Source organism: Lissotriton helveticus, chromosome 4_2 (assembly GCF_964261635.1).
Source record: "Lissotriton helveticus chromosome 4_2, aLisHel1.1, whole genome shotgun sequence".
Classification (NCBI taxonomy): domain Eukaryota; kingdom Metazoa; phylum Chordata; class Amphibia; order Caudata; family Salamandridae; genus Lissotriton; species Lissotriton helveticus.
In genome coordinates, this window is record NC_136064.1 from 118,920,801 (window position 1) to 118,945,175 (window position 24,375).

At 46.3% G+C, this 24,375-nt stretch overlaps 1 protein-coding gene across 2 annotated transcripts in view; it reads left to right on the forward strand.

Annotated features, from left to right (window-relative positions):
* Positions 1-24,375, forward strand: part of LOC144752076 (nicotinamide N-methyltransferase-like) — a 114,543-nt gene that overhangs the window by 13,699 nt on the left and 76,469 nt on the right. The window contains exon 1 of one of the 2 annotated variants that reach the window (XM_078640026.1): positions 12,671-12,818. The exons of the other annotated variant lie outside the window; for it this stretch is intronic. Within the exon in view, the coding sequence (XP_078496152.1) occupies positions 12,671-12,818 (148 nt within the window). Of the gene's footprint in view, positions 1-12,670; positions 12,819-24,375 lie in introns of those variants that run through there. 2 annotated transcript variants of the gene reach the window in all.

The following is a 24,375-nucleotide window of genomic DNA, read 5'->3' on the forward strand; positions in this document are numbered from 1 at the left end:
CTTTGGCGACTGAACAGCTGATCACGGAACTGTTTGGGTGATGTAACTTTTATGTTGCATTTCCACACTGCAGCTGCGTTAGGCCCCCCTCAGACAGTATAGCTATTTTCTATTAGGCACCAATTATTGGTGCTCTTGTACCTTAGAAGCTCAAGCCTAGCAGTTGTTTGTTACACAGTAACATGTGAAAAGCGCAAACTCAACCCCCCATATGGCATAGGCTCTATGTATACCTCCTTTTTGTTTCCTTTGCGTTAATTCAATTTTGGTATTCATTGGAGATCCTTGTATGTACTTTGGATCAGTTCTTGTGGGTTTTGGTCCGATACAGTTCTCAGATTGGACCGAGTATTAGGGAAGTTGGGATAGGGTACGGTCTTGAATTGTCCACCATTGTTGCTATGATGATCTGCCGATATGTCATGCTATATTTTTACACACTATGTTTAATGTAAAGATGTATACACCAGGGAAGTACAAAATTATAACTTGGAATGTAAGAGGTATGGGCACAGTACATAAACGGCACAGGATACACTCCCAATTGCAGCGCCGCAAAGCGCAAATAGTCTACCTGCAAGAGCCACACATGATAGAAAGTGAGGTTGTGAAACTTCGGAAGAGATGGAGGGGGCAAGTATTCTCCACTCTATACTCTAATTATGCTAGGGGTACCACAATTTGGATAAAGCATGGGGTGCTCGCAGGAGCAGAGAATTGACAAATTGGGTAGATATTTGCTTGTTAAATGGAGGTTGGACGGCCATTTGGTGATCTTGGGGAATTTTTATGCCCCTAATTACGAAGAAGACCAATATTGGAATACGTTGAGCGGGGCATTAGTGGGCTGGGAGGCATATCCATGGCTCTTGGGAGGGGATTGTAATGTAGTGCTAGATGCATCATTGGATAGGTCGCATCCGCCATTACAGGGCACTAATGTACAAAAGCAAGCGGAGGCACTACTAAGATGGGCAGAGGGGTGGGATTTACACGACGTATGGCGAATGCGACATCCATTACATGGGGAATACTCATATTATTCTGTAGGACACGACCTCCACACGAGAATAGATAGGCTGCTCTGTTCCAGCAGGATAGCAATGCAGGTGACTGGCTCCACTTATCTCCCCAAGATCTTCTCAGATCATAACCCTCTGGAATCCATCATCACATGGGGTAAGGTACCCACACCGGTCCCAACATGGCGCCTCTGGCCGCAACTCCTGGAGGACCAAGTATTTCGAAATACCCTTCCCACCACTATTGAACACTATTTTATAAACAACAGTAATACAGCCTCGAATAAACTGATAGAATGGGATGCCTTTAAGGTGGTGATACGTGGGAAGGCTATTGGTACGACGGCGGGTGCAAGGTAGGAATTGCATAAATCGCTAGTGGAGGTGGAGGGGACATTGGGCAAGCTAGAAAAAGAGGCAATTATGGATGTGGAGCAAAAAGGCCCTCTACAAGAGGCGCAAATCCGCCATGCAGAATTGTTGGAATCCCTGAGGGTCATAGACTATACGGCATTCACACAATGTACTCATAGTGAGGCCGACAAGGCAGGAGCATTATTGGCTCGCATTATAAGTGACGACCCTCCATCGGTGGTCATACCTCGAATTATTAAAGACAATGGGGACATAGTTACCACACAAGGGGAGATTAATGCTGCGTTCCGCGACTATTACGCCACATTATATGGGGTACCAGATTACTCCACTGAGAACCAAACAGTGGATTTTCTATCCACCCTAATCTATCCGACGATTTCAGAACTGGTGCGTAAGGGACATATAGGACACATTACACCACAGGAGATCAGGGTAGCAATGAAGGGGCTGTCGCGAAACAAAACACCCAGCCTTGATGGGCTCCCCATTGAGTTCTATGACACATATGCAGAGGCTCAATGAGTAGATTTATATAAAGAGGTATGGGAGAAGGGCTCTCTGCCTACTCCAACGGCCTGAGCCCTGGACATTACACTGCAGAAGCCGGGCAGAGAACACACAGATATGGCAAACTACCGGCCATTGTCGTTGTCCATGGAATACAAAATATTGAGTAAAGTACTAGTAAACAGACTGCTCCCACATCTGCCAAAGTTGATACACATAGACCAAACTGTTTTCTTGCCTGCTCGCAGCACTTCCCTTAACCACATTGGTGCTAAGGCAATTCCCGCTGGGTGCTGAATATCAGATTTCCCATTGTTCATGACAAGGTCAGCTCGTCATTAGCACAGCTCCAGTGTGCCTCATGACGAGCTGACCTTGTCATGAGCATGGAAGGGGTTACCATAAGGAAATTACACTATCTGCTAACAGAGGCCCTGAAGCATTATCCACATGCCGGCTGTCTTTCGCTGGACTTAAGACAGGCTTTCGACTCGATACACTGGGAATATATGTTCCAGGCACTGCAAAAATTTGCAATCCCGATAGAATACATAACATGGATACGAATATTTTACAGTGCCCCTACGGCACGCACTAGAACAGGAGGACATATATCAGAGGAATATACCATACATAAAGGGACAATACAGGGCTGTCCGCTGTCCCCCCTCCTTTTTATATTAGCATTAGAGCCGTTGGCACTAAAGTTACAACATGATTTTCTAGATTTGGGGATACGAATAGGTAACAAGACTCATTTATTTTCAGCGTACGCCGATGATATCCTCATGTACATATCTGATCTTAATAAACCATTGAGCACATTATTTGAGACGTTTCACAGTTTCAAACGCATATTGGGACTGGCTCTGAACACCACAAAAACACATTCATTTTTCTTTGTGGAACAGGAGGGCACTGCAGAGATAGCTATCGGAAGCACAAGTATCCAGGTCACACAGTTGACGTTTCAATATCTAGGCATACAAATATATAGAAAGCACGAGGACATGTTGGAGGGCAATCTGAAAAAAGCAATCAGAGCATTGAAAGCTAGCGTCACTTTCTGGAATGCGTTGCCACTCTCTATAACGGGCAGAGCAGCTATTGCTAAGATGGTTGTGTTGCCACGATTGCTATATTATTTCACGAATTTGCCATGATCGTGCCACAGCATACCTTTATTTTACTCAACACCCTGGTTACAGATCTCATATGGGGTAAGGGCAGGCGGCTTATCAGCCTCAAAAAACTACAAGTCGGGACCAGGGCGGGTGTCCTAGGAGTACCAGATTTTCGTGCTTATTATTATGCCTGTCAGATGCAGTGGTTGTTGTTTTGGACGGCTGTGCGTAACCTGCAAGAAATTGACTATACCGATGCGGACTTGGATAGTGGGTCACTACACGCTTTGTTATTGGCGGGTAGCAAGGCCCCAACAGACCTTTCCCCACTACTGCAGATGGCACTAAGATACGCAGGGAATATACCAGTATTAGGAATTACGCTAGCAAGTGGTAGGCTAACGAATGCAAACTGACGCCCTAGGTAGAAGAGGGTATATGTATGGTGGCAGATTTGTTCGGGGAAGAGACACTAATGGACCATGACACATTTATAAATCAGACTGGTGCTCCGGCACATTTGTACTTAATGCATACAGCACTGATTAGATTTATTAAGCTGCATTGGGCCCCACAGAGAACAGCCCCCCCCCCGAGAACAGATTGGTTAAGATGGTATATTACATTGGTGGTGGACGCCATCTGATTAAATGGCTATATGCTGGTATTAGTACACATACAAGGGTTTTCCTGCAAACGTTGAAGACCCTGTGGGAATTGGATGTGGGAAAAGAACTGTCAGAGAAGGAATGGTCTATAGTGTTGGAACACCCCAGAAGGATCCCCCACAATGCCAAATTCAAATTTATTCAAACAATGGTGCTACATCGAGGATATTTGACCCCGAACAAACTAGATAAGATGTTTCCCCAAACACAGCACTTATGTTGAGATGTTTCTTAGAAGGAGCGGGTTTTATACACATGATATGGGAATGCCCAAAGCTACAACGATATTGGGATACAGTAAGGCACATGACAGAATCGGCTATGCAGCTTGTCATCACTAATACACTGGGGGAGTGCATTTTGGGGCTCCATATTCATGACACTACCCATAAAGTGCAATACCGATTTGTACACCTTTCATTTATATTGGCTATTAGAAATATAACTATGAGGTGGAAATCTGGTAAACTTCAGGAAACAAGTGCCTGGCACACAGAATTATTACGCTGGAGCAGTTCAGAAGGTACAGCACTACGCAGAGAAGAAACCAGAGGCCTACGTAAATCCCCGATCTCCCTTGAATGGGAAGTTATGCTAGAAGGGATGCGATCACATGATTTGGATTCTATGACCTAGGAAAGGGATGATTGATATGCTAAGACTCAGGTAATGTGTGTGTAGTAGAGCAAGGCTGTGACTTAGTACAATGCTGAATGTGCGGATCAGACCCTTTTAATGTTGTAGCTGCCCACTGATTTTTCGGTGCAGTGTGTAATGGGTGGACAGAGACCGTGACCTTAGGGGAGGGGGGCAGTTGGGATGTTGTTTTGGGTTTTATTGTGGGTACTGCCTTATATTACAATGATGGTAAGATATAGTATGACTGATTATATTGGGCGTACTATAAAGTTGTAAGTTCATATACATACCTGTGCAAACTGAGGATTTTGTGATGTAATGCCTTATTATATATGGTTATGTAACAAAGTTCCTGGAACAACTATACTGTATGGTTTGATGCTATAAAAACTCAATAAATTATGTTAAAAAAATTTATTGAGATAGACCAATGGGGCCTAGTTAAATGCCTGACAGAGATGCTGCTTCATTTGAGGTCTTCACATGTGAGGTCAGCAAGGAGGACTGTACTATGGGTCAAGCTATGCCATTGTTGCACATGCTACAGAAATAGCTAAAGAAGGTGTCTGTAATGTACGCATGTGTGGAGGAACAAAAGAAGCATTTGAGTTGGTGGAGAGATTGATCATTCACATATTTGAAAATACAAGGGTGCAAAGAGGCATTGTGTCAGCCAACAATTTTAATTCTGCCACAATTCTTAATCCAGGGTACAAACCATTACCGGACACTTGCTTTCCTTTTCAAGACAGACACGTTGGCAACTGCAAAATTTGGATAGATGTGAAAGCCATTCAGCTAGAGAAAGAACGGCAGGGAATTAGAGGCCACAACAAGTACTGCTGGGCAGCCTTCAAATTCAACTGAGTGTGCCCTGGGCTCCTCCAAATCAGGTACCCAGGGCCTATGTTATTTCCCTAAAACTGCATTGAAAACAAAACCCAATTGGCATCTCTAGCCCTAGGTCAGCCCCTGGTATATGGTACCACAGCACGTATTGTGCCGCCCTTAGTGGCCCTGCACAATGCCTTTGCAGGCTGCATGTTTTGGTGCAGAACAACGTGAAGAGTTGACTTGGCACACATCCCTGTGTGCCATGCCTACAACCCACTACCTTGGCATAGATCAGTCACCCCTCTAACTGGGTGCACTATATCAGTGGTAGGGTACAGGTGCATGATCCCCATACCCCTACAGTGTCCATGCTTAGACATTATGAGTGCAGTTCTGCCATTAGGAGTATATGGTGCTGAAAGTCTTCCATTATAAACTCCACAGCCCCATAATGGCTACACTGAAAACTGAAAAGTTTAGCATCAAACTTCTCAGCAAATTAAACCCACACGGATGCCAGTGTGGAATTCAATGACACATTCACACAGAGGGCATCTTAGAGATGCCCCTTGAAAAATGACCTACCACTAGAGTCCAGACTGAGTGGCTGCTTGCAGCTGCCATCACCAAACATGTTTCTGGACCCTTGGGTAGAGCGCCTGCTACTCTCAGGGGCACATCCTGGGATAAGGTGCTAAGCCTCCTCCCCAGGATTGGCAGGGTCCACAAAGGGGAATATTCAAAGGCTTGCCAACTTTGTGAGCTACCCCAGGCCACTTGCTGCTTTCAGCAACTGGTCCCCACTGGTTCTGAACCCCACTTTGGGTGGGAGAACATGTCTGAGTATACCCTGCCACACCTATAGTGGCCAAAAATGATTCAGAAAAGGGGGTGGTGATGAACAGAGTGTCTGAATTAAGCAGACCACTCTTACCCAGTCCAAAGATCAGGGCTTGATCCATCACCGTTATTTAGCTCACTGCCCCATCCCAGCTCAGAACCTGGCTATATGCAAATTAGTCTGTCCCTGGCCCAGTGCATCATGGGAACAGGGCAGACCAAACTACCAAGCCAATTCTTCACCAGAAAGGAGACAAGCTACCGGGGACTGAATCATTTTGTCCACCATAAGCGTGGAAGGGTATACTCAGATGTGAGTCCCTTGCTCATTGCACCATCAAGATTCAAGCAAGCCGGGCCGACGACGGCTGAAATGCCAGAAACCGGTCCCCGGAAGCTTGTTTTCTTCCCAGTTTAAGAATTGGCTTGGTAATTTGGTTTGCCCTGTTCCCATCATGCACTGGGACAGGAACAGACTAATTTGCATGTAGCCAGGTTCTGAGCTGGGATGGTGCAGTGAGCTAAAAAACGGTGATGGATCAAGCCCTGATCTTTGGACTGGGTAAGAGTGGTCTGCTTAATTCAGACACTCTGTTCATCACCACCCCCTTTTCTGAATCATTTTGTCCACCATAAGCGTGGAAGGGTATACTCAGATGTGAGTCCCTTGCTCATTGCACCATCAGGATTCAAGCAAGCCGGGCCGACGATGGCTGAAATGCCAGAAACTGGTCCCCGGAAGCTTGTTTCCTTCCCAGTTTAATAATTGTCTTGGTAGTTTGGTTTGCCCTGTTCCCATCATGCACTGGGACAGGAACAGACTAATTTGCATGTAGCCAGGTTCTGAGCTGGGATGGTGCAGTGAGCTAAAAAACGGTGATGGATCAAGCCCTGATCTTTGGACTGGGTAAGAGTGGTCTGCTTAATTCAGACACTCTGTTCATCACCACCCCCTTTTCTGAATCATTTTGTCCACCATAAGCGTGGAAGGGTATACTCAGAGGTGAGTCCCTTGCTCATTGCACCATCAGGATTCAAGCAAGCCGGGCCGATGACGGCTGAAATGCCAGAAACCGGTCCCCGGAAGCTTGTTTCCTTCCCAGTTTAAGAATTGGCTTGGTAGTTTGGTTTGCCCTGTTCCCATCATGCACTGGGACAGGAACAGACTAATTTGCATGTAGCCAGGTTCTGAGCTGGGATGGTGCAGTGAGCTAAAAAACGGTGATGGATCAAGCCCTGATCTTTGGACTGGGTAAGAGTGGTCTGCTTAATTCAGACACTCTGTTCATCACCACCCCCTTTTCTGAATCATTTTGTCCACCATAAGCGTGGAAGGGTATACTCAGAGGTGAGTCCCTTGCTCATTGCACCATCAGGATTCAAGCAAGCCGGGCCGACGACGGCTGAAATGCCAGAAACTGGTCCCCGGAAGCTTGTTTCCTTCCCAGTTTAAGAATTGGCTTGGTAGTTTGGTTTGCCCTGTTCCCATCATGCACTGGGACAGGAACATACTAATTTGCATGTAGCCAGGTTCTGAGCTGGGATGGTGCAGTGAGCTAAAAAACGGTGATGGATCAAGCCCTGATCTTTGGACTGGGTAAGAGTGGTCTGCTTAATTCAGACACTCTGTTCATCACCACCCCCTTTTCTGAATCATTTTGTCCACCATAAGCGTGGAAGGGTATACTGAGATGTGAGTCCCTTGCTCATTGCACCATCAGGATTCAAGCAAGCCGGGCCGACGACGGCTGAAATGCCAGAAACCGGTCCCCGGAAGCTTGTTTCCTTCCCAGTTTAAGAATTGGCTTGGTAGTTTGGTTTGCCCTGTTCCCATCATGCACTGGGACAGGAACAGACTAATTTGCATGTAGCCAGGTTCTGAGCTGGGATGGTGCAGTGAGCTAAAAAACGGTGATGGATCAAGCCCTGATCTTTGGACTGGGTAAGAGTGGTCTGCTTAATTCAGACACTCTGTTCATCACCACCCCCTTTTCTGAAGCATTTACAATGCGGCGCAACATGGGGCAAAAACTGCACAGATGCGTGATGTATCTGTGCCGTAAAGGTGGTGCATTGCTGGAGTTGCGTTGCAAGCGCGACGCAGCTCCAGCAAGCCTCAGGGGTGCCCCATCAATACAATGTTGCGTCAAGACCTACGCCTGCTTCAAGCAGGCGCAGGGTTTTGACGCAGCATTGGCCTGAAAGTGACTGAGTGAAATCTTATAGATTTCACTCAGCCACTTTTAAGAGGCGCACCTGCCCCGGAACACCCACCCTGCGCCGGAACGCCCACAAGTGGCGCAGGGCTTTACAACGTGATGCATCTGCCTAGATGCGTCACGTTGTAAATGGGTCGTAGGGATGCGCCACGTTTACGCCGCAGTTGCGTGACGCAAACGTGGCGCATTCCCATCATAAATCTGCCCCTTAGTGTGTTATCCTTGTCCGTGGCTTTAAACACCTCTTGAAAGCTGGCTCCAGAAAGCTGTTTCCAGCACATAGCTTTAACTACTTTTCCTGCTGCAGATATTGAAGGAGAGTGCAACAAAGATATTGAATTTAATTAAATAGTGGTCTGTCAAGGTGAGAGGTTCAGGTTTGTTAGTATATATATTCTTGGAATAGGAGAACAGAAGTGCCACAGTATGCCAGAAATGTGTGTGGGCCCCATTTTTATCAGATGAAGGTCAAGCATTATAAGATTGGACAACAGATTAGCGACGCATGGGTCAGATGCTAGTTCAGCATGATAATTCAAATCTCCAATTCGGAGGAAGTTTGGCAAGCTAAATATTATTTAATTTAAGACTCAACTCTTCCTTGGGGCCCAGGGGATGATATAATTTCCATTTCTCTCCATGGGGTAGTTCCCCTTTGAATATTACTATTTCTGCCCACTTTGAAAGTTTTGTGTTGATCAGTTGTAGCTTGAAAGTATCTTCCCTGTCTAGTCTGTACAGTTTGTGGTTGTCAGGAAGTGTGATGTGAATACAAGGAAGATCTGATGTATGAAGCCAGCTTTATGTAATAAAACAAATGTCTGGGAGCTGCTGACTAAGAATGTCCCATTATTCTATAAAATGTTTTGGAATAGATCTGGCATTTAGATAAAGACAATTTAACGGGGGAGAAATTGCAGGGGGTGACTTAGAAATATGACCTTTATCTATAGGTAATTATTTAGAAGAAGTGGAGAAGTGTGGCTCAAATGGTTAGAGCGGCAGACCATGATGCAGAGGTCTGGCCCGGGACCAGGGTTCAATACCCGCCTCGGTGGGTCTTGGGCGCAATTTCCTCGGACCTGATAATTTAAGCCTTGGTGCCTATTCTAATCATGGGTCCCACTCTGCAACTCTGGGCAATAGCATGCTTAATCTCCACAACAGCCCCAACAGCGCTGGGATGCCTGGTTTCACCCTGGGGGTGCCCAGGAGTGGACACTCACAGGGAAAACCAGGAAGGGTTCCTAAGTGGTAAACTTACAGCGCCGGGACACTACCTTCGGGAAGTAGCTCTATAAATATCGGTACATTTAAATGCAAGACTCTATCCTTGAAGAGGTACAGTTCTCCTGTTTTCTCCTACCAGTATGGATTAAATTTAGGGTAACTGCATTTTGGCAGGTTATGCAGCAAAACAGGACTTCTAAATAACCAAAAAGAGGGGTGTAAGCTGTTTGAACTCATTACCTGTGTAGCATAACCTATGAGGAGAGATGGATTCTAACTCAAAAGATGTAGGGTTTCTGGCACCCAGCGATAGTCGGGCATGGACGGGTGCAGACAGACTTGCCTTTGGCATTGCAAAGGTACACACGCTGCGTGTTGGCACCATGGTCTGTTTAAATAAGTGGACGAGCGGGAAGCAACTAGAATGCTATCAGTCGAAATGGTCAATGCATGCAGGAATTGGAAACTTTGTACTCCCTCCACTCAAACAGCAACATACATCCTGCAGTAGACCAGGTAGAATAGGACGTGTTGCAAGCATGTACTTCACAAAAACAGACAAAGTATAGGTGAGTGCCCCCTCTTAAGCCCCTAGAGAATGGTACTCAACAATACAAAGATTGTACATATTTAAAAGTATAAAAATACACTAAGAAATATAAATTTGAGGATTTCAATTAATTCTGGAAAATCGCACCTTCGGCCGGCGAAGTAATAGGCACTGTTAATATTATTAACATATATTGTCATCAACATGTAATTAAAACGCATTTAAAATATTACAATGTATAATATATAACAAAATACATTCGAATTTTCAGAAATATGAATTTGCATGCATTCTAAATTATTAATTTGTAATTCAATTTAGAATATATTGTTGTTTTAAATCTTCTCACCCTTTAATCCTTAAAACCAAATATCTGCCTACTAGAAAAAAAAAATATATATATATACATTAGTACAACAACAAAATAAAAATGTCAAGAATTTCATAATTAAAAAGCTATATCACTGAATAACAAATAAAAAAAACATTTACACTTATACACACTACAACAAACTATATATTTACTATATACTTACAAACAATATTGTCTACATCGATAGTTATGACAACTATATTAAAGACAACTAAAAACAATATTTTTACCTTTGATGTTCCTGACAGAATATTTTTACATTACAGTATTTTTCTCTAATACTTTGCCTTGCCTGACACCTTGTCGTTTTGTCTCCTCACAGGATGAGCATGTGAAGGGAGTCGAAATCATGTGACACACTGGTACTGTGTGAGTTAGCAGATTTGTCGATGGCTAGTGACTGCAATTCCTGTCACATACTATTGACCAGTTACTGAAACCTCAAGGAAATTATAACAGATTTTCAAAAGGAATATTATCACCTTTGGGATGGTGCTTGCTGCGTCAGTGGAGCAAACCACTGTACAGCTTTCTATCCGTTAGGGAACCCTGGCTGCTTTGTAAAAAGTTTCATGTTTGAGAATGCTTTACAGGAACAATTATCTTCTGTCCGTTGAAGGCCAATTTGTTTGCAGACAATTACAGGGACGTACATATTGCAACCTGCCTAGCTAATTATTATTAGGGCAGGCCCTTCTGCTTCCGTCCACCAATGGCGATTTTGTGAGCCGACCACATAGGTTGGTTTAAAAAAAAATCTGATTCAGTTCACAAACAAAGGGCCTATATTTGATTTTGCTTGCATCCGTCCGACAATTCTGCAGCCTGGAACTGACCAACCATAGGCTGGCAGTTCTGACCACCGGATTTGGATTTGGGTGGTCGCAAATATCCATATCCCAATCTGAACTTGTGCAGTGGGTAAAAAGGCCCACAACACAAGCTGCCAGTGGGAAATGGATGTTTTCAAACATGCCTGCACCGTGTGCCAAGAATCATGAGGTGCCTGCCACATGGTACAGGGATGTTTAAGGGGGCACCATTAATTCCCCCAGGACCCATAGCAAAGGGCGTGATGGAAAGGGGTATTTGCTAGGGCCCCCAACAACATTTTCCGACAGTATTTCCATTTTGGAAATGGCATCATAATCCCGACAGAGGAGCCGAGCCTGGCTCCGCCATCATTGGGGGATCATGGTGGCTCCTGACACGCATCAGAATCCCCCTTCAAGTTTCACCCCAAATGCCATCATCCTAATATGGCGGTCGAACTGAAACCTATGATGTTAGGCAGAAAGCCTCTGACAACCAGTCGGCGGCTTTCCGCCCGACATCGAAATCAGGCCCATAGTTGGGCCCAATTTGCTTATATGAATGGATTATTAGTGCATAATATAAATGTGGAGACGTGTGGCTCAATGCTGGAGAAGTGTGGCTCAATGGTTAGAGCGGCAGACCCTGATGCAGAGGTCTAGCCCGGGACCAGGGTTCAATTCCCCGCCTCGGCGGGTCTTGGACTCAAAATTCCACGGACCCGATAATTCTCGCCTCGGTGCCTAGTCTAATCATGGGTCCCACTCTGTGACTCTGGGCAATAGCTTGCTTAATCTCCACAACGGCCCCCACAACGCTAAGGATGCCTGGCCTCCACCTTGGGGCTGCCCAGGAGTGGACACCTCACAGGGAAGCCAGGATGGGTTGCACAGCGGCATTCGTACAAGCGCCTTGAGACCCTTGCGGGTGAGTAGTGCGCTATACAAGGATCAATTTACATTTACATTTACATTTACATTTACATTTACAATGTTCTGTATCATAACATGCTGAAAGACAGGTAAGGCTACCTAAAATCCCAAAAAGAGATTGCAAACAAAAGGTACCGACCTGTGCCCAGCTAAAGCAATAAAAAAATAACAGCCATATTTTGTAACTAAAACCATTGTCACTAAACAGTCTGAACTATGAAATATAATGGATTTATCAACTATAGTTCTTACTGTTTCTGTTATTGTACACAGCTTTCTGCTAGCACTCGCATTAAACGCACCATGCTTCAAAGTGTCAATATTAGCAAAAAGATGAATACCAATAAACTACTTAAATCTGTAAGAAACTGTAAACAAACATAGGTCGGCATAGATTAAAAGGGATGAATGTCTGAAAAGGTGTGTAATATTTGTGTCTTGACTTCTCTCTGTTTGCCCTTAGTTTACAATTTAGAACATTTTGCTATAAAACAGGTTTGCATGTAGAAGACCTAAAGATTGATTACACAGATCTCATAGAATGGCTTCCTTTTCTGAGCTGAAAGAGCTTCACGATCAATATTTGGACCCCGCCTTGCTAATGGAGATGTACTTTGGGAAGGAATCTGCCTTCCGCGATGATTCGAGTAATCAGATTTTTCCTCTTTTGTGCAAAACCTTCTCATCAGGTATGATTCATTTATACCCCACTTGATTCCCAGATGCGTAACATCTCTGAATCCTGCTGGTAATTCACACACGGAGTCTGGGGATATAAACATGCAGTCACCCACCTGAAAGGTGTGAATTATTACTGGTTTCAAACATATGCTCTTTGGATATGCATTGAGCCCTGTAAAATATAGGTTGAGTGACTTGTCTTTGGGCGTGTTCGTTGTTTCATTAAATCTGCTCAGTAAAACAAATGTATATTTATTACATTAATTACAGAAATCAAATACTGGCAATTTTGTGTTACTCTGCACAGGCACGGCTTTCCATGGGTACAAAAGGGGCTGGCAATGGACGGAGCATCTGAACCAATCAAACACTCACACCCAGTCAAAAGATCTGGGTTTATTCCATCACCGTTCTTTAGCCCACTCTCCCACCCCAGTTCAGACATGGCTATATGCAAATCAGTCTGACCCTGTGCCTCATGGGAACAGTCCAGCCCGAACTGCCAACCCATGCCTTCCCTGGACCGGAAACAAGCTTCCGAGGACCGGTTTCTGGCATTGCAGCCGTCTTCAGCCCGGCTTGCTTGAATCCAGTGGCAAAGTGAGCAAGGGACTCACGTCTGAGCATACCCTGCCACACTTATGGCCAAAAGCGGTACAAAAGGGGGTGGTAATGGACGGAGCATCTGAACCAATCAAACACTAACACCCAGTCAAAAGATCTGGGTTTAATCCATCACCATTCTTTAGCCCACTCGGCTTTCCATGGGTGTTTTGCCACTAATCTCCCATGGTTTTTGATGCATTCTCAGATTTTACAAGGACTTGTAAACCAGGCAATGTGCCAAAATCTTTCTGTCCTCCCAAGTGAGGTGTAATGAGGAGAAATACCTTTATGTCTTCATGTTTTTTTCTTCTTTTATGTGTGCTGCACTAGGCAGCACATATAGAAAGAAGAAAAAGCCTCTGAGGACTGTTTTTGTGATGGATGGTGCCTCTTCCTGCACAAAAAATAATCTTGCATGCAACAGAGGCGCCTTTCTACCGTGGTGGATGAGTGCCTGCGTTGGTGCTAGGCTGGAAAATGGCACCAGTGGAAAAGGAAAACAGAGAAACGAGCCACATTTGATCAATCAATCAAGGTTCTCAAAAAGCACAAATAGTCACCCGTTAGGGTTTCAAGGTGCTGGGGGGAGAGGGGGAGCTTCTGCAGCTTCAATTGGAAAGCCAGGTCTTGAGGTCCTTCCTGAATTGACAGTAATTACCTGAGATGCTGAGTTCCAGGTTTCCACAGCGAGGGAGGAGAAGGATCTTCATCAGACCAAGGGCTTGTGGATCCTTTGGATAGAGGCCAGGGCAAGTTGGGCAGAGCAGAGCTCTCTGGTGTCTGTGTAGAATGACATGCTGTGGTTGTGATATGCAGGTCCTGTGTTGGGGAGGTCTTTGTAGGTATGAATGAGGAGCTTGAAGGTGATTCTTTTGTTGATTGGGAGCCAGTGAAGGTTTCTCAGGTGACCAGAGATGTGGCTGCAGTGGGGTGTGTCCAGGATAAGTTTGGCAGACGTGTTTTGGATGCTATAAAATGTATTTTGAAATGTTTGGCTAGTGCCGGCATAGACAGTGTTGCTATAGTCAAGCTTGCTGCTGATGAGCTCCTGGGTTACCATTCTCCTGCACTCTGTGGGGATCCACTTGAAGATCTTCCTAAGAAGGGAGAACATGTGGAAGGTGTAGTGCAGGAGGTATGGAAGCAGGCAGTGGTCACCCCCCTGCTCAAAAAGCCGTCACTAGATCCCACGGTCCCAGCACAATTCAGACCTATATCGCTCCTACCCTATCCGATAAAGATTATAGAAAAATTAGTCAGTAGGTCCCTGTCAGGCTACTTGGAAGATAATTGCCTACTGGACAAGGACCAGTTTGGCTTCCGCCCAGGACATGGAACAGAAACTGCACTGGCGACCGTGTTGGACACTCTTCGAATGCGAACTGACAGTGGTAATTCCTCAGTACTAGTACTGTTGGATATGTCGGCCGCATTCGACACGGTCAGCCATGCAGTCCTGGTGCACAGACTGGAGAGACTGGGCGTGAAGGGCAGAGCTCTAAAATGGCTCCAATCCTATCTGATCGGCAGACAGCAGGTAGTGACCCTGGCCCCTTTCACCTCCCCTAAGTCCCGGGTTGGTCACGGAGTACCACAGGGCTCCTCGATTAGCCCGATTCTTTTTCATTTATATCTACAGCCTCTGATCCCTATGATAAAGTCATTTGGGATTGATTTGGTTAACTACGCCGATGACACCCAATTGGTGTTCTCCTTAGAGGGAAAGCAGGCAGTGACCATGGAGACCTTCCAGAATTGTATGAGTAAGGTCGCCAAGTGGCTGAAAATAAATTCCCTTCAATTCAATGAGTGGAAGAATGAGGTAGTCTACTGCCAAACACAGAAAATGAGCCAGCAGCCATCCTGTGAGATCAGGCTCGCACCGGGATCAGAGCCCTGTATCCCAGTAAAGACCTGCGGAACCTGGGAGTTATGTTGGATGACGATCTCCAATTGACCTCACAGACAAACAAAACCATCAGTGTATGCTGCGGCCTACTGAGAGCATGCAGACAGATCTTGCCTCTTTTACCCGATGCGACCAGATCACTGGTGGTCAGAAGTGTGATCATGGCAAGATTGGACTACTGTAACTCTCTATACCTGGGAGCCCGCCCCCTTTTACATCTTACAGGGGCTCCAGAGAGTCCAATCTATGGCGGCCAGGCTAGCTCTAAACAGACCCCGTAGCTCTTCTACAACATTGGCACTCAGAGAACTACACTGGTTGCCAATTGGGAGCAGAGTTGCCTTTAAGTCTCTCTGTATTGTTCATAGAGCACTACACAACACGGGACCTATTCCATTACCGGAAAGGATTACCTGGTACAAACCTGCTAGGTCACTGCGCTCCTCTAGCTTGGGGCTGGCAGCAAACACCAGGATTAGGAAGTCAAGGCTAGGTGGTAGAGCTTTCTGCACCTCAGCATCAAGGCTGTGGAACGAGCTGCCTCAATTATCAGACTGATCGACAACCTGCTGGAATTTAGAAAGAGTCTAAAGACATGGCTCTTTGCCAAAATCTAAAGGTCGACCCCAGGCTCATCAAACGCTGTGTAATTCCATCTGACACAAACTTCGCTGTATTGTTCTTTCCATCTGAATATTCCTTCTGGCGCCTGGATACCCGTAGGGTGACAGCTGCGCGGTATAAATATTAATACAATAATACAATACAATACAATAAGACAGTCTTGATTTGGCAGTTCATTGAGAGCAAGGAGCCGAGAATGAGGCCCAGGTTGTGTGCATGGTCATTGGGCATGGGAGGGTCCTAGCTATGCAGGCCATCAAGAGTCATCCCAGGTGGAGGCAGTGGAGAACAGGCTGAGGAATTCGGTTTTGTTGGGGCTACGTTTGAGGCAGCTGTCCTTTATCCAGGTGGCTACTGTCTACATCCCAATCTCTATATGTGCTGAGGAAAATAGTGAGGTAGGAGAGGATCCACTCTAAGGTTTTGCTGTGGATGCCGACATTATGGAGTCTTGTGCAGAGGGTGTGGTGAGAGATGGTGTTGAATCAATGAATATGCCAGGGAAAGAGGATATGCTACTGTGAAAGGCATGATCATTGAGTTAGAGGGGGCGTGGCCAGCAGCCGAGCATGGCGGTCGCTTGCTAGATGTGCTCCGGACTTGAGCCTCCAAAATCCTGCTCTATATATGCCAAAAATCATCCGTGGATGCCTGTAGCTGCGGTGTGAGACCGTGGGGACATGCCTGGACATTCGGTACTGTACAAATGCAGAGGAGGGGACACGGTGCGCTAATATCGCAAAAGCCGCATGGTGCGTGAAGAGGATGCTCGGCTGCCTGGATCGGAGATCTAACGCCACAGATCCTGGGGACTGCTACTCTGGGGCAGGAGCGGCAGAGACAGATGGCGTGGGCAGCGTGGCACATCTCCGGAATCGCCGACCGCGATCTGCCGAAACAGCGCCTACGGAAAAGCAAACGGTGAGGAGAAGCCTGAGGCGGGACACCGGGGTACGCATCTACGCGAGTCCGGGGATGAGGTGAGGCCTACTTTCCTCTGGTGGCAGACCCTGGTGAGGCATGCCCCACCGAAACGCGGAGACCCACGCATCGGAGACTGAAGCGTGACAAGGGCAGTGAGGGAGGAGGACTGGGGCCCTACTCCCTTCATGTGCTAGACAGGACCCGAGCAGACGTTGGAGCTGTGACCCGACGAGAGTGTCCCGGGACAGTGGCGGCCATTTTCAATTCGGCTGAACACTGATCTGAACCTGAACCTGCGAAGTGGCGACTATTCCTAAAATGCCCTCCCAGAAGTGATCAAATTGACTGACAGAAGGCCGCTACACGCTCATTATAGCCTGATGTGTGCTGGGCGAAGATAGAGGGCTTAGCTGTGTCTACGAAAGAAGCTCTACTTTGTTCATGTACCTGCACCAACGCTGGTTTGATATCCAGTGGATACCTGTGGGGTCATACCTCATGTTGCGCTACCATATTGCTGGGCCCGGATGACCCTGGGAGGAGCGGAGCACTAATACGAGCGTAGGCGCCTGGTGGTTTCCCTGAAGGCGCCATTGTTCTCATCCTTGACTCCGGAGCTGAGATACAACAGGGGTGGGGCCACTGTGATAACATTGCAAGGTGCAATGAGCAACTCTGAAGTTGATAACTGCCCCACTACGGATCGCTGTGGTGACAGTTGGGAGCTGAAGAGGTCGGTGGGCCCTATATAAACACTGACACTGCACACAGGGGGTAGGAAAAGCCTAGCGGATTTGACATCTCCACCCCTCCAGCATCAGTGAAGACCTTTATGCGTGTGGGTCGAGACGCAAATTTTTGTGTGACCCTCCCTGTCTCGTATCTCTACACTAGTGCATAATTACACCTAGAGCAATGGGCAAAGTGGTACGTGCCAAGCCAAAGCAGCAAGAACAGAGTGATGCGGACCCGACACAAGACCAAACTACACAAGTGTCCCCTAAGGAATTATTTTTCAAATATTTACTATTTATAAATCGTCACATAGAGTGAACGTATATTGCACAATACAAGTGATATTTTGCAATTCGTATTTATTCAAATCAAGATTTAGTTATGGCAACGACAATACTACTGACATTTCAAATCCTATTGTGAAAAGTATATAACATCTTTTGCTATCTTTGCATGGACAGACAATATACCATACATCAAGAAATTTCAGTTAGGCATATAACTGTTTTCACAATGACACAGAGGTTCACTTATAAGCAAATCGATGTTAAAAGCGTCGACGTTTCTGTCCGCTAATGGTGAAAACATTCCCCTGGACCATCCTCAGGACGAAAAACTGTTGCACATTCCTAATACTTCCAGCCGGAAGTTTATATTAATCAAATGGACATCAATGTCCAGAGAATTCGGAGCTGAAGTCCACAGTAGTTGAACGTGCTCAAATCGGAAATTTCACTTTTCCGTGGCTCTGTGTCTTAACTGACTACTAGAGTGAAGAGGCAGCGCTGCCATCTACGACCGACCGGAGATCCTGGTCTAACCTGAGGCGGAAGCACCTGACACAAGACGGCCTTGGTGGTACGGGCGAGGTGACGGGCTCAGGATGTGTCCCTCTGACTAAAGAGTCTAACACGGAAGATAAGCTGGATCTTATACTACAGGAGGTACGCGATACGGGAAGGCACTCGAGCTCCAAATAGGATCCCTGTCCACGGGATTAAACTTGCTCAGAGTGGATCACGTTAAGACGGCGGAGACGGTAAAGGCACAGGAAACGACACTGGCGGAGCTGTTACCCAAGCAAAATCAAACGGAGACAGATGTGAAGCAGTTGCAAACACAGGTGGCCACTTTACTGGAGCGAGTAGAGGATGCGGAAGGGAGAGCAGAAAGGAACAACATCCGGGTGGTTGGCCTGCCGGAGAGAAGTGAAGAACCAGATGCAACGAGGTAGCAATGGTTTAGAGACCATGTTACGACAGAGGTGCTCTCCTCACAATACTGCATAGAGCGGGCGCATAGAATACCTACTGGGCGACAAAAACCAGGTGCTCCTCCGAGACCCCTCATAGTGAAGCTATTGAACTACCGCGATCGAGATGTTCTACTGCAAAAAGTCAGGATGGCGGTGCCGTTTAACTTTGAGAACGAGAGGATTTCTTTATTCCCAGATTACATGGTGCTAGTGCAGAAGCAAAGATCCTCTTTAATAGCAGTGAAGCGGCGACTTCGAGACCTGAAGTTACAGTATGCACTATTGTTCCCGGCGCGGCTTAAAATAGTACACAAAAAGAAATTGTATTTTTTTGAGAGCCCTGGAGACGTTGAGGACTGGCTGGAAGTGATGGAACTTATTACCGCAGAAGAGACTGCAGCGATCACAGAGGAGAGACAAAAATCCTACAAAACCACCTCGACTGGGCGTAGAGGCCGTAGACTGCAGAGGATCGCCGGGCTTGCACGAGTTACCTCGCAACAGATGCAACAGAACAAACAACAGGCGGTATTGGCCACAGGGACCTTCACGAATGCGCCAAGGACGATCAATAAATCCTCTACGGAAGAGGAAGACTCACACAGATCGGACTCCGAGGGTAGTGTGGCCTTGTTTACTTCGGCGACTGAACAGCTGATTACGGAACTGTTTGGGTGATGAACTCATACAAGTATTGTAACTTTTATGTTGTATTTCCACACTGCAGCTGCGTTAGGCCCCCCTCAGACAGTATAGCTATTTTCTATAAGGCACCAATGATTAGTGCTCTTGTACCGTAGAAGGTCAAGCCTAGCAGTTGTTTGCTACACAGTAACATGTGCAAAGCGCAGGCGCAACCCCCCATATCGCGAAGGCTCTATGTATACCTCCTTTATGTTTCCTTTGCATTCATTTAATTTTGGAATTCATTGGAGACCCTTGTATGTACTTTGGATCAGTTCTTGTGGGTTTTGGTCCGATACAGTTCTCAGATTGGACAGAGTATTAGGGAAGTTGGGATAGGGTACGGTCTTGAATTGTCCACCATTGTTGCTATGATGATCTGCCGTTATGTCATGCTATATTTTTACACACTATGGGGCAGATTTATGTTAACTGGCGCATCCCCAGGGATGCGCCAGTTAACATGCGCCACAGTGCGCCACAGCTCCGCCACCCATGGTGCGCCGCATTTATGGTGCGGCGCACCATGGGGCAAAAACGGCACAGATGCGTGACGCATCTGTGCCGTAAAGGTGGCGCATTGCTGGAGTTGCGTCGCAAGCGCGACGCAGCTCCAGCAAGGCTCGGGGGTGCCCATCTTCACAATGCTGCGTCAAGACCTACGCCTGCTTCAAGCAGGCGCAGGCTTTTGACGCAGCATTGGCCTGAAAGTGACTGAGTGAAATCTCATAGATTTCACTCAGCCACTTTTGCGAGGCGCACCTGCCCCGGAACGCCCCCCCTGCGCCGGAACGCCCACAAGCGGCGCAGGGCTTTACAACGTGACGCATCTGCCTAGATGCGTCACGTTGTAAATCGTTCGTAGGGATGCGCCACGTTTACGCCGCCTTGCGTGACGCAACAGCGGCGTAAACGTGGCGCAAGGGCCTCATAAATCTGCCCCTATGTTTAATGTAAAGATGTATACACCAGGGAAGTACAAAATTATAACTTGGAATGTAAGAGGTATGGGCACGATACATAAACGGCACAGGATACACGCCCTATTGCAGCGCCGCAAAGCGCAAATAGTCTACCTGCAAGAGCCACACATGATAGAAAGTAAGGTCGTGAAACTTCGGAAGAAATGGAGGGGGCAAGTATTCTCCACTCTATACTCTAATTATGCTAGGGGTACCACAATTTGGATAAAGCATGGGGTGCCTTTTGTCTCGCAGGAGCAGAGAATTGACAAATTGGCTAGATATTTGCTTGTTAAAGGGACGTTGGACGGCCATTTGGTGATCTTGGGGAATTTGTATTCCCCTAATTACAAACAAGACCAATATTGGAATACAATGAGCGGGGCATTAGCGGACTGGGAGACATATCCATGGCTCTTGGGAGGGGATTGTAATGTAGTGCTAGATGCATCATTGGATAGGTCGCATCCGCCATTAAAGGGCACTAATGTACAAAAACAAGCAGAGGCACTACTAAGATGGGCAGAGGGGTGGGATGTACACGACGTATGGCGAATGCGACATCCATTACATAGGGAATACTCATATTATTCTGTGGTACACAGCCTCCACACGAGAATAAATAGGTTGCTCTGTTCCAGCAGGATAGCAATGCAGGTGACTGGCTCCACTTATCTCCCCAAGACCTTCTCAGATCATAACCCTCTGGAATCCATCATCACAAGGGGTAGGGTACCCACACCTGTCCCAACATGGCGCCTCTGGCCGCAACTCCTGGAGGACCAAGTATTTCGAAATGCCCTTTCCACTACTATTGAATACTATTTTATAAACAACAGTAATACAGCCTCGAATAAACTGATAGAATGGGATGCCTTTAAGGTGGTGATACGTGGGAAGGCTATTGGTACGACGGCGGGTGCAAGGCAGGAATCGCATAAATCGCTAGTGGAGGTGGAGGAGACATTGGGCAAGCTAGAAAAAGAGGCAATTATGGATGTGGAGCAAAAAGGCCCTCTACAAGAGGCACAAATCCACCATGAAGAATTGTTGGAATCCCTGAGGGTCATAAACTATACGGCATTCACACAACGTACTCATAGTGAGGCCGACAAGGCAGGAGCATTATTGGCTCGCATTATACGTGACGACCCTCCATCGGTGGTCATACCTCAAAATATTAAAGACAATGGGGACATAGTTACCACTCAAGGGGAGATTAATGCGGCGTTCCGCTACTATTACGCCACATTATATGGGGTACCTGATTACCCCACTGAGAACCAAACAGTGGATTTTCTATCCACCCTAATCTATCCGACTATTTCAGAACTGGTGCGTAAGGGACTTATAGGACACATTACACCACAGGAGATCAGGGTAGCAATGAAGGGGCTGCCGCAAAACAAAACACCTGGCCTTGATGGGCTCCCCATTGAGTTCTATGACACATATGCAGAGGCTCTAGTGCCCCAATTAGTAGATTTATATAAAGAGGTATGGGAGAAGGGCTCTCTGCCTACTACAATGGCCCAAGGCCTGGTCATTACACTGCCGAAGCAGGGCAGAGAACACACAGATATGGCAAACTACTGGCCATTGTCGTTGTCCATTGAATACAAAATATTGAGCAAAGTACTAGCAAACAGACTGCTCCCACATCTGTCAAAGTTGATACACATAGACCAAACCTTTTTTTTGCCTGCTCGCAGCACTTAACATAAGGAAATTACACCATCTGCTAACAGAGGGCCTGAAGCGTTATCCACATGCCGGCTGTCTTTCACTGGACTTAAGACAGGCTTTCGACTCCATACACTGGGAATATATGTTCCAGGCACTGCAAAAATGTGGAATCCCGATAGAATACATAACATGGATACGAATATTATACAGTGCCCCTACGGCACGCACTAGAACAGGAGGGCATATAGCAGAGGAATATACCATACATAAAGGGACAATACAGGGCTGTCCGCTGTCCCCCCTCCTTTTTAAATAAGCATTAGAGCCGTTGGCACTAAAGTTACAACAGGATTTTCTAGATTTGGGGATATGAATAGGTAACAAGACTCATTTATGTTCAGCGTACGCCGGAGATATCCTCATGTACATATCTGATCTTAATAAACAATTGAGGACGTTTTTTGAGACGTTTCACAGTTTCAAACGTATATTGGGACTGGCTCTGAACACCACAAAAACACATGCATTTTTCTTTGTGGAACAGGAGGGCACTGCAGAGATAGCTATCGGAAGCACTAGTATCCAGGTCACACAGTTGACATTTCAATATCTAGGCATACAAATATATAGAAAGCATGAGTACATTTTGGAGGGCAATCTGAATAAAGCAATCAGAGCATTGAAAGCTAGCGTCAGTTTCAGGAATGCTTTGCCGCTCTCTATAACGGGCAGAGCAGCTATTGCTAAGATGGTTGTGTTGCCACAATTGCTATATTATTTCACGAATTTGCCATGATCCTGCCACAGCATACCTTTAGTTTACTCGACACCCTGGTTACAGATCTCATATGGGGTAAGGGCAGGCGACTTATCAGCCTAAAAAAAACTACAAGTCGGGACCAGGGCGGGTGGCCTAGGAGTACCAGATTTTCGTGCTTATTATTATGCCTGTCAGCTGCAGTGGTTGTAGTTTTGGACGGCTGGCCGTAACCTGCAAGAAATCAACTATACCAATGCAGACTTGGATAGTGGGTCACTACACGCTTTGTTATTGCCGTGTAGCAGGGCCCTAACAGACCTTCCCCCACTACTGCAGTTGGCACTACAGTGCTGGAGAGCGGCGTTGAAATATACACACACGACACAAAGAAACGCAGGGAATATACCATTATTAGGAATTACGCTAGCAAGTGGTAGGCTAACGAAATGCAAAATGACGCACTAGCTAGAAGCGGGTATATGTATGGTGGCGGATTTGTTCGGGGAAGAGACACTAATGGACATTGACACATTTCTAAATCAGACTGGTGCTCCGGCACATTTGTACTTAATGCATACAGCACTGATTAGATTTATTAAGCTGCATTGGGCCCCACAGAGAACAGCCCCCCCCCCCGAGAACAAATTGGTTAAGATGGTATATTACATGGGTGGTGGACGCCATCTGATTAAATGGCTATATGCTGGTATTGGTACACATACAAGGGTTTCCCTGCAAACTTTGAAGACCCTGTGGGAATTGGATGTGGGAAAAGAACTGTCAGAGAAGGAATGGTCTATAGTGTTGGAACACCCCAGAAGGATCCCCCACAATGCCAAATTCAAATTTATTCAAACAATGGTGCTACATCGAGCATATTTAACCACGAACAAACTAGATAAGATGTTTCCCCAAACACAGCTCTTATGTCGAGATGTTTCATAGAAGGAGCGGGTTTTATACACATGATATGGGAATGCCCAAAGCTACAACGATATTGGGATACAGTAAGGCACATGACAGAATCGGCTATGCAGCTTGTCATCACTAATACACTGGGGGAGTGCATTTTGGGGCTCCATATTCATGCCACTACCCAGAAAGTGCAATACCGATTTGTACACCTTGCATTTATATTGGCTATTATAAATATAACTATGAGGTGGAAATCTGGTAAACCCCAGGAAGTAAGTGCCTGGCACACAGAATTATTACGCTGGAGCAGTGCAGAAGGTGCGGCACTACGCAGAGAAGAAACCAGAGGCCTGCGTAAATCCCCGATCTCCCTTGAATGGGAAGTTATGCTAGAAGGGATGCGATCACATGATTTGGATTCTATGACCTAGGAAAGGGATGGTTGATATGCTAAGACTCAGGTAATGTGTGTGCAGTAGAACAAGGCTGGGACTTAGTACAATGT